This window comes from Alosa pseudoharengus, unplaced genomic scaffold (assembly GCF_046254945.1).
Source record: "Alosa pseudoharengus isolate Yale_2024_CS ecotype anadromous, Long Island Sound unplaced genomic scaffold, YU_APseudo_1.1 YU_APseudo_1.1_scf_8, whole genome shotgun sequence".
Lineage (NCBI taxonomy): Eukaryota > Metazoa > Chordata > Actinopteri > Clupeiformes > Clupeidae > Alosa > Alosa pseudoharengus.
This window is the reverse complement of record NW_027468870.1, coordinates 11,264,356-11,278,917: the sequence shown is the minus strand read 5'-3', so window position 1 is coordinate 11,278,917 and position 14,562 is coordinate 11,264,356. Positions and strand designations below refer to the sequence as shown.

Genomic DNA, 14,562 nt, shown 5'->3' with positions numbered 1-14,562 from the left:
TCTCAACAGAGCTCAGACAAAGTTAGGCTACACCGCCATCTCCTGTATAGTCTGTAAAATTGCATGGTATGAACAGCATAAATGCCCCTTGGCCAATGTGAATGGAGGTTTGTGCTAATGCATATTTAATGGCAACTTAGAGTTACCTCATCTCTTTGTAAATTGCATTTTTTTTAAACCTGGAAAGTCTAGGCCTAGGCCTATATCACACCTCTGAGAACAGCAAAATGAATAATGTACCTTTGTGACAGATATGTAAACATTATTAAATGTAGAACGCTCTCAGTCAGTGCTACGTAGTCTATCACTAGAATAAAACAACTAAACAGGGCACTGTTTGGAGCAGTCTCAGCAATTAAATCATGTACAAATTCAAGATTTCCTGCATCCTATTATTAGAATGTTTTCTTTCTTTCCTTTTTTCTTTGTTTTATGTTCTTTTCAACATTATTTTTAAAGTATTTTCAGCTTAAAATAGGTTACTTACCTCACAGTAAAGATAGGCCTACACTGAAAATGCAAGTTGAGAGCCGTCTCTGTGTGAAAAGTCTCCAAGTATACAAATCATAAATTGTTGTGGTCAACATTAATACATTTTGATGCAGCTGTTGTGTGCAGATGGAAGGTTATAAATGCAGCAAATGAAGACACCTGAGTGTGTTTTCCTCTTGTAAGATTTATTCTTTGATAATCGTAGCTCTGCACAGCACATTGCCAGAGATGCTGTTACACTGCCTTTGCCTGAAAGTCACTTCATCACATGCTACCTGTACAGACAAATATTTAGTGTATTTTTCAATATCAGTCAGATTGTACTGTCCGCTGATTATCATCCAGCACAAAAAGGACATCTCTCTGTGTTGTGTAAACAGTTAGGTCTGTAAATAAAATCTTTATTCTGAATTTGTAAAATCTGAATAAAAGCTTTTATGTACACAAATGGCAAATATACACTAAAACACTGACCGAGGTATGTCACCCAAAAAATAGGAATGTCATACTGTAATTATTGATGCTCACATACTGTCTTAGTGACAGTTATGTGTTTAGGTCTGTAAAATATATATCTGCTCTATTTCTCCGTACAACAGATGGACATAGTGGAGAAGATACTATGTTTACATATACAGAGTTTGGTGAAGTAAGGTGGTTAAGATCACTTTTTTACAATCTGTAACAATCACACACACACACACACACACACACACACACACACACACACACACACACACACACACACACACACACACACACACACACACACACACACTTTGTCACAGACTTTTCAGTTTTCATGTACCAGTGGGACACTGCAAGATCACAAGATCACAGTCTAGTTTTTCAGACCCAGAGTCATTTACATGATTTTCATGATTCCATATTTCATAGCAATTCATATCCTCAACACAAAATCATGCAGTTTTGCGCTTGCAATCTGTTTTTAAAACAAATGTTTCAATGAGTCTAATCGCTCATATATTTCTAAAGATATGAGTCACGTATATTTAGACAAGGCAGAAGACGTTGAGAAAGAGACAGACAGACAGTCAGACAGAAAAATTGGCAAACAACAGGACACAAGAACACACAACAATAATATCATGACACTCAATACATGCCATGAACATATAATTTGGACAACCAGTAAACTATCAGAATGAGGCCAATTGCAAAATGTACACAATATATAATTTACATAAATAAAATAATAAATACATATTTCATATAATTTAGAGGCTCAACCAAATTCACAATCAGACAACTCAAGGGATGCCTCTTCATTTGAAAACATGCAAATTCGAGAGTGAGACGAAGTCCAAGATATTTTCCACTGCAGTTCTGTTTTCCACCAGCAGGGGAGGCGTCTGAGTCACACTTTTGGTATCTGTCCAACGGGAGGCGATAGTGTCCAGAGAGACATAAGTAAATTGAGCTGGACAGTTCCCCAAACAGTGCCCGAGGACAGACTGAATTGTCATTTGGGTTGAGTCAAACCAAGTGGTGGCCATTCCAGGCCATTCTGGACCAATCTGACTCAGTAGACACAGGGGGGGGGGGGACACAGGGTTCTACAAGGACTACGTCTCCTTCAAAAACAGAACCAAAAGAATTGTGATCACTATAAATTTCCCCTGGGAGCCACTCAAGATGTACGTTTATTTATCATGTATATGTATTGGCACTAAATAGCAAGCCCCATGTTCTCTCATTCTCTCTTCACACACACATACACACACACACACACACACACACACACACACACACACACACACACAAACACACACACACACACACACACACACACACACACACACACACAAACACACACACACACACACAAAAGGTCTTCTCTGTGGGCACTTCTTTGCTCCTGTCAGCTCTATGGCCAGTTGCTTTCCATCTTTGTCCACTCCGCCTGCCTCTATATTACATTCTCAAAGAGCTGCATCGACCTCATCATGGTTTCATCCTGAAGTACATCAGAAGAAGCAATTCACTTGATATCCACAAGATGTCAGTGTTTACATGAGTAAATAAGGAATGGAGATGGGACTATGAACCACAACATAGTGTACAGTATATTCATTGCATAGTAACTCTTTACACATGTATGAAGGATGAAGGTGCAGTACTCTCTCTCTCTCTCTCTCTCTCTCTCTCTCTCTCTCTCTCTTACACACACACACACACACACACTCTCTCTCTCTCTCTAGGCTTCAGGGAAAACACCACCATAAAAAACCTCACCTCTTGACATGCCAGGACAAACTCATCTAAAGTTACAACCCCATCTTTGTTTTTGTCCATTTTCTGTTGATTCAAACACATACTGTTATGGAGGCAATCATAATATGCTATTAAACATTAAACATTGCTTGTAGAGCTTTCATACACAACGTGCTCATAACTAACAGACTGCCCTGCACTGACCTGAAAGAAAGCATCCACGTGTTGTTTGGGAACATCACCTTTCAATGCAGGGTAAGTATACTTCCCCATCATATCATAAATTGCTCTCACAATCTCAGTCATCTCCTGTGAAACAGAAAATACAGTGCCAGTAAATGCACTGTACCGTGCATTACACTGTGCAAACATGAAAAGAGAGAAAGGGGCACACACACACACACACACAGACACACACACAGACACACACACACACACACACACACACACAGACACACACACACACACACACAGACACACACACACACACACACATACACACACATACACACACACACACACACACACACACACACACACACACACACACACACAGGAAAAAGAGGAAAATGTACAAACACAATACATTTCTTTACCTCTCTGCTAATGTAACCGTCCTTATTGATGTCATATAATTGAAATGTCCATTCAAGTTTTTCACGTGTTGATCCACGCAGCAGGAGGGATAGTCCCATCACAAAATCCTAACAGATGAGAGATGAGGAGAAAACAGAGGGATTTACAGTGAATGTTCTATGGAAGAACAGAGCACAAGGTAAGAGTTAAGAAGTCAGTGCTCTTTTTGGTAATTTGCGATGTACCTCAAACTTGATGGAGCCATTCTTTGTTGAATCAAATGCATTGAAAAGGTAATGAGCATATGTGCTTGCATCTGTTACAAGAGAGAAGTCAGACATGAATGGAGTAAATCATTGATTAAACAAGACGTACAGGACAATTGTGTGAAGAAAAAAATTAAATTGTACAGTTTGTCCAAGTTCTTGTACATTAATGTAGCCCCACTTGTCACTGAAATGTGGCCCTCCAAGTTGTGTTACCATATATCATACATTTGGTTTACAAGGTAAAACAGACAAAACAATAAATCTGCTTCTAGCATACAAGAACTGCCATGACCCAGTTTAAACTGTGAAGGCCATACTGAATAACATTTTCGTGCATTGGATGCAACCATGGTGTGTTATGAATGCATATATTCAATGTAATTTAATTTTATCACATTCACATCCGAACAATGTTGATGAATGTTATTTTCATATAAACACTGATAAAATCATGGGGAAGTTATGAACTGCAGAAGTGTTTAATTCGGGCGGAGGCAACTCCTCTCCGCTGCGTGTCGGGGATGTCTTTGCCCCTCGCCCTCGTCCAATAATTCCGTATAACAGGACACCTTGGCGGCCGTTATCCCTTACTTATTATAAGCTTTACATTCTAATGTAATAGGGAGATTTTATAATTCGGGGTAGCCTACATTTTGTGTCTCCAAGATAAAGATTTAGTTATTTAAAAAAAACATCTTTATGGAATCAATTTTGAACAATTATGTTAATTAAAACAACCTTTCACCAATAACAATGCTTTATATATAGAAGAAGAGAAGTTTGCTATTTACAATAGCAGAGTAACATATAAATACATTGCAATTCTAGAGGGAGCTCTAAACTCGCTAAAAATATCTAAACCTGCATAGTATACATTTAAGCTTCTTCTCTCATTAATTTGAACAACATGTTGAGGATACACATTTAAAAATAAAAAAATATTAAAATCCATTCAATTCTGTTTTTTTATACATATCATGCGGAAGCTAGTTTGAGGTTAGGATGTGGAGCAAAGCCACAAAATAATGGGAAATGTCAACTCTGTTATCGTCAATTCAGTTAATTCTGTCATATGTGAGTCATATGTGTTCAATAGCATTTAAGCACGTTGAATGAGAGTGTCAACTCTGTTTGTTTAAGATTTTGCTCATTTAATGATGATAAAGTATGTATCTAGAATAAAACAACTAAACAGGGCACTGCTTGATGATTATGATGATTAAATATGTATTCTTGTTTTAAATGTAAATCAGAAGATGTGTTACAACTAATATATGTACCACAGTATTTCTTTTTAATATATATATATATATATATATATATATATATATATATATATATGTCATATATGTTAAAGCTATCTTTTTTTCAGAAAATATGCACCAATCAATCTTATCCAATTTAAAGTTGCTTCAGTGAGTGTAGAGACCAAGATTCTCTTAGGGAAGACATCATTTTAAAATGTATCACATTTGCTAAATATATATATTTTACCGAGTTTGTCTCTAACAGAGTTGACAGATTTTTCTGTTAATACATAATTAAAATAAATACTTGAAGTCTTACAGGTTTAAGATTAGTAAATACTTAATAGTCATGTTAACTTTGAAGAGCGTTCTATGACTATAAAAAAGTTTAATGATAAAAAACATTTTCTCAAAATGTCCCCTGCATTATAGAATGACCCAATAACATTTGTGTTAACATAATTTTGTATTATGAGAAACATTGATGCTGGCTTAGAGGCATAAAATAAATACCACAAGGAGAAGTGAATGCCTTATAAAACTTTGTGAACTTGTTTGAAATGACACTTCAGTGTTACCCTCAGGCAAGTCGAGAATAGACGGAATAGATACGTGTACCTCCATGCGGAAAGAACTGTGCATAGATGTGTTTAAACGTCTCCTCATTCACAACTCCACTGGGACACTCCTGATGGGGAAAAGAGTCAAAGATCATTAATCTCTCAACCCTCTCCACTCCACCAGAGAGAACATCTGTATGCCGTTTGCCTGTGGAATTCAATTAACAGCAACCGAGCATATGGGTCTCTGAGCACTAATTAGATATACAAGGAAGTGGGCTTCAATACACCTGACAACTCCATAGTTAACGTGGGTTAGTAATGGGTGTATAATCTGTCAATGCAAAACTATGCATTACATAATAATTCATTTTGTTGTTCTGTTTGTTATTCCCAAAAGCTGTTTCAAGGCATTGGCTTTACCTAGACCCTCTTACCCAACACGAGTCACCTGAAATACTACTGCACTCTTTGCTATGATGAACCATCTACTTTATTTGCTTCAGAACCCTGTGTGTTTGTGCGTAGAGAGTGCAGCTTTCGCGGGCACTCGTGTTTGTGGCGTTTGTGTGCTTTTGACGTGAAGTGTGTAATGCATCACGTAATTGTTCTCATTATGGAATATGACAGGCAGGGTAGATCTCTGCTGCAGGGGCCAGCACATCCAGATTAGCAGCATGGGAGGTGAATTGGCAAGACTAAATGGGTATCTGCTTTTCACAGACAAAGATGAGCTGAGCCAAATATAGAACATGAGGGACTTGCTTCAAAGTGGCTTTGAATGTGGGGATTGTGCTGTGCTGGTAAGGGGGGGGGGGGGTGAAATCGAGGTAGGGAGTTTACTTGTGAAACCAAATGGAAAGCAGAGTAGTGGTGAGCCAGCCAGGAGTGGGCATCTAGACGAGTTAGCAAACAGATGGACTTGCAAAAGCAGGTCTGTGCATGGGCAGTGCTCACGTTTTTGAAGCCCCTGTAGAGGACCTGCAGCTCTCGCTTGGTGAAGTTGGTCTGGGCCTCCAGTTGCTCCAGCCCCTCCGGCCGATGGCACACCATAGTCATCTCCAGCTCATCGTCAAGCTTATCTGTGGACACAAGCCATCTAGGTCAGCCCTTAGGTCACAAATCTACCTTTTCCCCATGCACAGATATCACTCATCATATGGAAGTAGTTGTACATTGAATTTGTTTCTCATACTCATTCATTTCTCATCAGTTTTATCAGAACATAAATCTAAAAGCAACTCTCAGGGTGGTAACCTCTATCTACTGCTGAGAAATGCAATTTAATTCCAGCAGCAGGAGATATATTATAGAAATACATAATATGAACAAGATGAAAAATACTGTACAGCATGAAATTTGAATGAAACACAAAATTTAATCTGATGCATATGTTGTCTCCAGACACATTTAATAACTATGCATTAAATTATTATTATAAGTCATATCTATAATGTATATTTTATTATATAATTACATTTATGTATAAAATAATTTATGATTTAATAGTTCTAGCAGTCTACAGTTTCCCAGCTCTGAAATAACAAACTGATGGCTAGATGGCCTTAAAATGCAATTGGTGTTGCACGGATTAACTGAAAACAAGTGCTTATCCATTGACATTAAAAATGACTTAAAAGTAGACACCTCTTGCCACAGATCCCTGTGACATTTACTCACAGACGCTCACCAGTCTGGCAGCTACTCGGCCATAGAAAGATCGTTTGAACATTTAATCAGAACAGCTGCCCGACTGGACAGCAGTTACACGGTCATGTAAACTGCAATTATGCAGGAGAATATTCAAACGAAGTGATCTATGGGGAAATTTAATAAGAGAAGACAGGGGAGGGCAGTCAGACAGGAAATATGATGACTGTGACCTTTAAACCTCACCAAACTGCCAAACAGGGCTCTGGTTTATATGTGATTTGAGAGTCTAGACCTTAATAAAACCTCACTGATTCCTTCTCAGAGGGTAATAGTGTGAAAGAGGAAATTGGAAATTTAAAAAGAAAAATGCTTAAATCAAAATAACATTATGGAGCCCCTAAAAGTTAAAATAGAGATAGAGATTAGATATTAACCAAACAAAGCAAGATTGTGCAGAAAATACTGCTATTACTTCTGTATTGGTTGATTGGTGTATTGGTTGAGAATGAACACATTAAAAGTTCCAGCAGGCACTGTTCAGCAATAAAAAGGATCAGATAAGGATATACTGCAATAGCCTATGGCTTGAGGACAACTACTGAAGAAACTGAAGCAAGTTGTGATATTGTTAAGCTACACTCTTATTTACGCAAGTTGATGTAAATAAAAATGTACACACATACACACACACACACACACACACACACACACACACACACACACACACAGTGATCTGTCAGCTGTCAGCCCTGCAGAAAAGTTGGGACATAAGCGGGACAGATACTCGGGCATGAAGGATAAGTGAATTTGGCTGAGCAGATGAGAAAACGTGTAGAAGTGCAGCCCAGAGGGAGCCCATCATCCTTCACCACAGACAGACAGACAGACAGACCCCGTGCCACGGAGCTGATCTGAGTTCAGCTCTCTCCCATCAGTAGAAGCCATGCAGACCATGCCTCAGCCTATTTCAGTAACACACCACACCACATGTCACACCTGATGGGCCGGGGACAAGTTTTTTGTCAGACCCATAACTTTGAGCCATGTCGGACGTTCTCGCCCGGATCGCTGGTCATCATCTGTCTGGGCTCCAGCCAACGCGCCTTAGCTGGTGATTTATGGAGTCTGTCAAAACACCTGTTTCAGCACCGCCCTGTTTCCTTCCGTTGGATCCCTGCCCATTCTCTCACCACCCAGCTCATTCTCTTGCCACCTCAGGAACAGACGGACCGTACGTTACTTTCTTTTGCCATCAGGGAGATGGACATACGCCACTCTCACCAAGGAGTTTGTTCAGTGCTGTTGAATGGAATAGTATTCACAACTTTCCTGCGAGTCTTATTGGCCGTTGGGAAAGTTGTGGATAAGATATAATAGAATACCATAATACAAAATAGAATACTATGGCTCTGGAATAAAATACAGCCACAATAGAATAGTATAGATTTTGAATAAGGTTTTTAAACTGAACAGCATGATGAAACAACAATGCAATGCAGTGGGTGGGAAAGGGACTGAAGTGCTCTGTTCTATAATGCAGCGATTTGAAACCAATGGCTGATACATAGTAGCTGTTTGGAAGTCTTGGAAGCGAGGGCATAAATTCAGGTTCAGAGGTTGATCTGTATAAAGTGGCTCATTTGGTTTGCTGCTTGGTGCTGTGGGCTAGGCAGTGATTCTGTCTCTTCCTGTTGGCAGCTTCTGCTCTGGGAGAGCAGGGCTCATTGCCGATAATGCCCATCATGCAAATACACCCAGTGTCCTCTGGCTGCCCACTAATCTGGAGGAAGATTTGAAACATCTGAGCAGTTACCCATGAGAGGGCCTCTGCCATTTGCCCTTTAAGCACACAATCTCAGAGCCTTTACATTACATATAAGGACCTTGTTACTATTATTACTCTCTTCAAAATCTTATTTAGACATTTGCTTTTCCAAAAATTCTTCCATGATATTTGCCTAGAGACGGATGAAACAGGGAGAATTGTTTAATTTTCATGACAACAGGGAACATTTTTGTTTTTGACTGAGGAACATCTGTTCAATATAGCGTCCATGAAACATGGGAATCGTTGCATTTTATAATCACTTCACACTAATTAACACATTGAGGAGGAAAACTGACAGATGTGAAATGAGAGAAGGAGGAGATATAAAGGAGGGGTGTGAGGGATCCAGTAGAGACTCTTCTGACGGAGAGAAACAAAAGACATAAAAGAGGAGACAAATAGACGCATAAACAGATTTAAAACTCAGAAAAAACAAACAAGCAAGTCGAGAACAATGAACAGAGTGGCACTGGGTGGCATGCTTACACAGGAACGTTGAAAACCAGAGGAGAGGACTTACAAAATATGCGGAAGGCCTGGAGGCGTGTGTGTGTGTGTGTGTGTGTGGGGGGAGGGGGGGGGGGTCGCAGAGATGAATGGAGGGACGCAGAGAGGGTGATTTAAGATTGAAGATTTGAGGCCATAAAATATTTAGAGCAACTCCGACTGCTGAGCAGAGAACTCGGGCTAACGGGCCACAGCGGAGAGGAAGGAAAGACGTTCATCATTTAAGGCCGAACCCTCCTGCTCGGAGTCTCCATCATGAACGAGCTATGAGGCCCGAATACAAACACATGTGGGGAATGTGCCAGAAATATTCTCACTTGTCAATGATAGTTTGAATAGCAAGGTTAAACTTGATAATTACACATTTTATACACAATACATATTGTATTGTAAGTGCACGCACACACACGCACAGAGAGAGACAGAGAGAGAGAGAAAATAGTAAATAAGTGTTACAGGTTTGGTGCCCCCCCCAGGTTGTTTGTTTGTTTGTTACTCACTACGTGCGTAATGGAAATGGATTGCTCATTAGTTGTTTACTATCTGACAGAAAGAAAAACTCAACTCTGCACTTAGTCTAAAATGTGAAACTGCATGAGTAACTAAATCAATGAGGAAGGGCAGAATAATTTTAAGCTCCCTATGCCGCCCTAACAGACTTTTAGATGATTCATCCTGACTCTAAATATAAACCTTGCGCCAATTGCAAACAAACAACCTGTCCTATTGGTGCATATGATGATGTTTATATGGAAAAAGTGTAATCTATATGTGAAATATATGTTCTGTTAGGTCAACATGAAGGTAGTACAGAGTATATACAGAGATGTGGCCTATAAACCATTTTATGGATACCACTGTGTCAGTGAGGAGAAAATATCCTGGGTTTCAACAAAACCACATGAATCAATCAATACCCTGTACAATACTGTATATTCTCTGCAAATCATCAAAAACGTCTGAAATGTATTAAGGCTAATGTTGAAATAATATGTGTCACAATATAAATTTATTTGAGACACAAGTTGCACTAATTCTTAATGAATTCATCACCTCAGCAGATTGTACCTACTACGACAACACATTTGTACTGTATTATGTCAGACCAGAAATATAATTCATGTCATTATTGCTATCATTTCTAATTACTTTGTACCCTTTGCCTTTCATGAAGAGTAAAGGCTCTTTACAAACCGACATTTGAATTCTCACATCGGTGGCTTGCTGAATCACATTAGTATTTGCTTTTGTGGTGAATTGTTACCCTTCATTCCATTAACAACTGGTTTAACACCTACACATAATTGGGCACTAAACAGCAGGCACCAGTGATATGATTGTTGATTTTGCATTGGTCGACCGTGAGCATCCCATCTGTCTAGACTGGGCCCTCACCGACTCCCATCCAGGCTGCCAGCTCTCACAGCAGACCCACAGGAGGACAACAGCAGGATGCCGCTGACCTCACGGTCCCCACTGAATATTCACTGCCACCTGTTAGCGTGTCAGTCATATCACCGCTCTCGGCCCCCACAGATCATTAAGCTCTCTCTGTTTCTCTCTCCCAGTCTCAAAACGCTGAACTTGTGTGTTCGTCATCACCAATTTATTCATATCAAAAGAGCACCATGGTTGAGCAAGATGAGTAAGTTATGGGGTTTTTGTTAGATTGTTTTTATTTATTTATTTTTTGGCTCACATAAGTCGACACAGAAAACGTAGAGAAGAATCTGGCTTGCTGTCTGTTCAGCTTTAATTTGGATGTATTTATTCCGTCACATAAGTTTGCCTTTCTTGTATGCATTGCATACCTAAGCAAATCACATGACAGCTTATTCATCAGTAGGAAGAGCTCTCTCTAAGCAGGCTCTCTAAGTCGGGCGATATCACTTTTAAATGACATGCCTACCCTATTTTAATAAGCTCCCTTCACCAAGAGGCTTGATCCAGGGTCCAAATTATACACACTCTTCTGTGCGCCAAAGCTGTTATATAATTAGCCCTACTTATTATTTAGATGGCTGTTTCATCTCAGGTCTGAAGACATCAAATCTCACACATTATGGTTTTTGGATCTCATATAAAACATATAGTCAGTGCTTTGGGGGCAAAAGAGTGGGGGAAAAAAGATAAACCCACAGAAGATCTCACTGTGTTTAAATATGAATGTGTACGACCTGAGGTTGTTTTTAAGGAGAGTACAGTTGCTAAGGATACGGACATGATTGTGGACCACAGTTAGCAACACTAACTTCTTATGTAACAGTGATATAATAACACCACCACACAAAACCTCTAACATACCTTTCATCTACAATTTAGGCATTTTCCAAGTAAACCTGTAAAGTTGCCTGATGAAATAGGCTGCAGTTTTGAGCATGTACTGTTTATTTTGCTTGTCTGTATTGGACACTTCATGAAGGTACAACTAGATGACTCTCAAACTCTTTACAGCGGTCTTCAACGTATCTTCAGAAGTATCTGAAGTATCTTCAGTTTTCAAACAATTGCACATTTTGTCTTATTACCTCAATATGTTCAGGAAAAACGAAGCAAAGCCATGGGATTTCTGCATTGTTTGTGATTGACATTAAATCACCATATTTTTGGGGCTTATTGCCTGAGAGACAGGAAATGATGTGATATAGAGAGATGAGGGTGGGATCCCCGTGTGCAAATGTGGTCGGGATACGTCCGCCTGCACCACAGCTACCCCAAGATCACTACAATTTGAATCCGTTTTTAATCAGTTGGCATCAACAATCGCAAGAACCTGGATCACAATTTTTAGAAATTTCTGCAGTAAATAATGTCATTTTCAATCACAATCACAACAAAATGCTACATTTTTAGAGGGACTGTTTTCAGATGCAAGCAGTTATTTTGTAAAGGTATATGTCCATGTGGAGGGGCAAATGCTCTCCTGCAGAGAGGAGGGAGAGAAGACCTCAGACGGATTGGACGACCTTTGCCACTGCAGCACATACCGTATGTCTGCTAATCCCTCACCTGAATTCTCTCTGCCTTTCAGGACTAATCACTAGGATTATAATGGGCAAATAGCAGACATTCTTCACACATTGTCCAGACACAAATCCATCTAAATTAGTCAGACGTGTGTGTGAGTTTCTGACTGTGACCCAAAAGCTTGTGTGTGTGTGTGTGTGTGTGCAGGTTTGTGTGTTTCTGCAGGAAAGATGTAGCTGTTGCTCTTCACTCGGTCCCATCAGCATCAGCCACTATTGTTCCCGCTTCCATTTTTTGCTTTCACAGACCTGTCTCCATGACAACCGGGCTCTCAAGCATGTGGACAGGAAGAGGGATGCTATGTGAGGTGGGTGCTAATACTACTGCTGAAATATAACCGTACATGCGGCACACACGCACACACATACACACACACGCACACAAACATACTCCGACCTCATTTAGGTCTGTATGTGGGGGTTCGCTATCATATTTACAAACAGATGTACAGTGTGTCTGTGTGCATACAACACCACAAGATGCACAATACTCAAGACATGAATATGCACTTGAAACTGCACTTAGACATGAAACTGCACTTAGAAGAACACACATAGAGATCACAGAGAGATCTTGAATGCAAGACCCAATTCAGATACAATGATCCACACATGCACAGTAGGGGCTACAACTGATGGCGAACTACAGAGCTGAACTACAGAGCTTATCCAGTGGAAGAAAGTTAATCAGTGGAGCATAAATATGGTTATGGCCACAATTCCCTAAAAGCCTCCACTCTTCCCTCTCTCTACTCAGTCTCTTTATCTCTAATCTCTCTCTCTCTCTCTCTCTCTCTCTCTCTCTCTCTCTCTCTCTGCCCCCCATTGTTTCTCCCCTCACACTCCAATTTCCTGTCTTTGCTCAAGCACAACTGTGTGAAAATCATCTTTGCTGTGTAGTTAGCAGGTGTGAGGAGCATTACCACAATCAGCATGTGCTTTGTTTTGTATTTGTGTGTGTGTGTATGATGGAATATTCACAGGTAAAAAAACAAAATAGCTTACATATTCTTAAGACATCAGACACAAAGTACAATTTCTATTCAGCAGCATTTGAGATTACAATTTCAACAAGTCTCTCCCTCCCTCTCTCTCTCTCTCGCTCTCTCTCTGTCTCTCTCTCTGAGTGTGTGTTATGGTCGTACCGCTGGATGTCTGAGTGTGTGTTGTGGTTTTATCTCTGGATGTGTGTCATCTCTTCCCCTCTGAGTGTGTGTTATGGTCGTACCTCTGGATGGTCGCCTCTGCTTGGTCTGCATGGTTAGGGTGCCCACTACAGCGCCCATGTTGTCTCCGTGGCAACTTGAGTATCCAAACAGCCGCTCGGTTCCCTCTTCTTCCCTTCTTACTCTCTCACCCTCTCTCTCTTTCTCTCTGAGACACTCTCTCTCTTTCTTATCTCTCTGTTATCGTGTCCTTTGCTGTTCCTCACAGATTCATGTCCTCTCCTCTGTTTTCTGTCACATACAGATGCTCTCCCGGTCTCTGGTTCTCAGGCTGAGGAGAAAATAGCGTGCCAGCTGTCCCTTATTTCACTCTGCCCCTCCCTCTCTCTCTCTCTCTCTCTTCTGGATTCTCTCTCTTCTACTTCTCTTTCTGACTCAGTTTCTCTCCTTGTCTTTGTATCCCTCTCTCCATCTCATTAATCTCCATTTCTATCATTCTGCCTCACTCTTATTTTCCTTCAACTCATCTTTCCAACTCACTCTCTTTGTTGTCTTTCTTACTCCCCTCCCCTCTCTTTTTTTTGGTTCTTTGCTGTTGTTATGGGGTGTATATGGGGTATATATTGCTGTACAAACAACACTGAATCAGTGCAGAGCAGTTGTTGAGGCAGAACTGTTTTGAAAAGACATCTGAGCAAAATCTTTTCCCTTAATTGTCCATTTATACACTAACTATGCAATTTAGATGATGAGAAGATATAACATGAATGTTAGTACTGTATCACGTTTTTCGTCCCTCTTTTCTCTTGACACGAGGGTATGTATTTCCTGTTCAGTGGACACAACGTTGAAACTGTAACCACTGACTCAGAAAACAGGCATTACTGTAACGACCACATTGTGGCTGATTGCAGCAGTTCAGATAATCATAACAAAAAATACAATATACTTACTCTCTCTCTCTCACACAGACACAGACACACACAGACACACACACACACAC

The 14,562-nt window shown here is 40.0% G+C and overlaps 1 protein-coding gene across 2 annotated transcripts in view; it reads right to left on the bottom strand.

The window, feature by feature from the left end:
* Positions 1-706: 706 nt before the first annotated feature.
* The window catches only part of LOC143111392 (A-type potassium channel modulatory protein KCNIP1-like), a 40,894-nt gene continuing 27,038 nt past the window's right edge, over positions 707-14,562 (bottom strand). The window contains exons 1-8 of one of the 2 annotated variants that reach the window (XM_076273621.1): positions 13,622-13,679; positions 6,337-6,461; positions 5,438-5,507; positions 3,549-3,619; positions 3,324-3,431; positions 2,932-3,036; positions 2,749-2,811; positions 707-2,470 (exon numbers count right to left, since the gene is read on the bottom strand). In XM_076273621.1, the coding sequence (XP_076129736.1) occupies positions 2,423-2,470; positions 2,749-2,811; positions 2,932-3,036; positions 3,324-3,431; positions 3,549-3,619; positions 5,438-5,507; positions 6,337-6,461; positions 13,622-13,679 (648 nt within the window). In that variant the 3' untranslated portion in view covers positions 707-2,422. Of the gene's footprint in view, positions 2,471-2,748; positions 2,812-2,931; positions 3,037-3,323; positions 3,432-3,548; positions 3,620-5,437; positions 5,508-6,336; positions 6,462-13,621; positions 13,680-14,562 lie in introns of those variants that run through there. The other variant, XM_076273620.1, reaches the window with a different exon arrangement.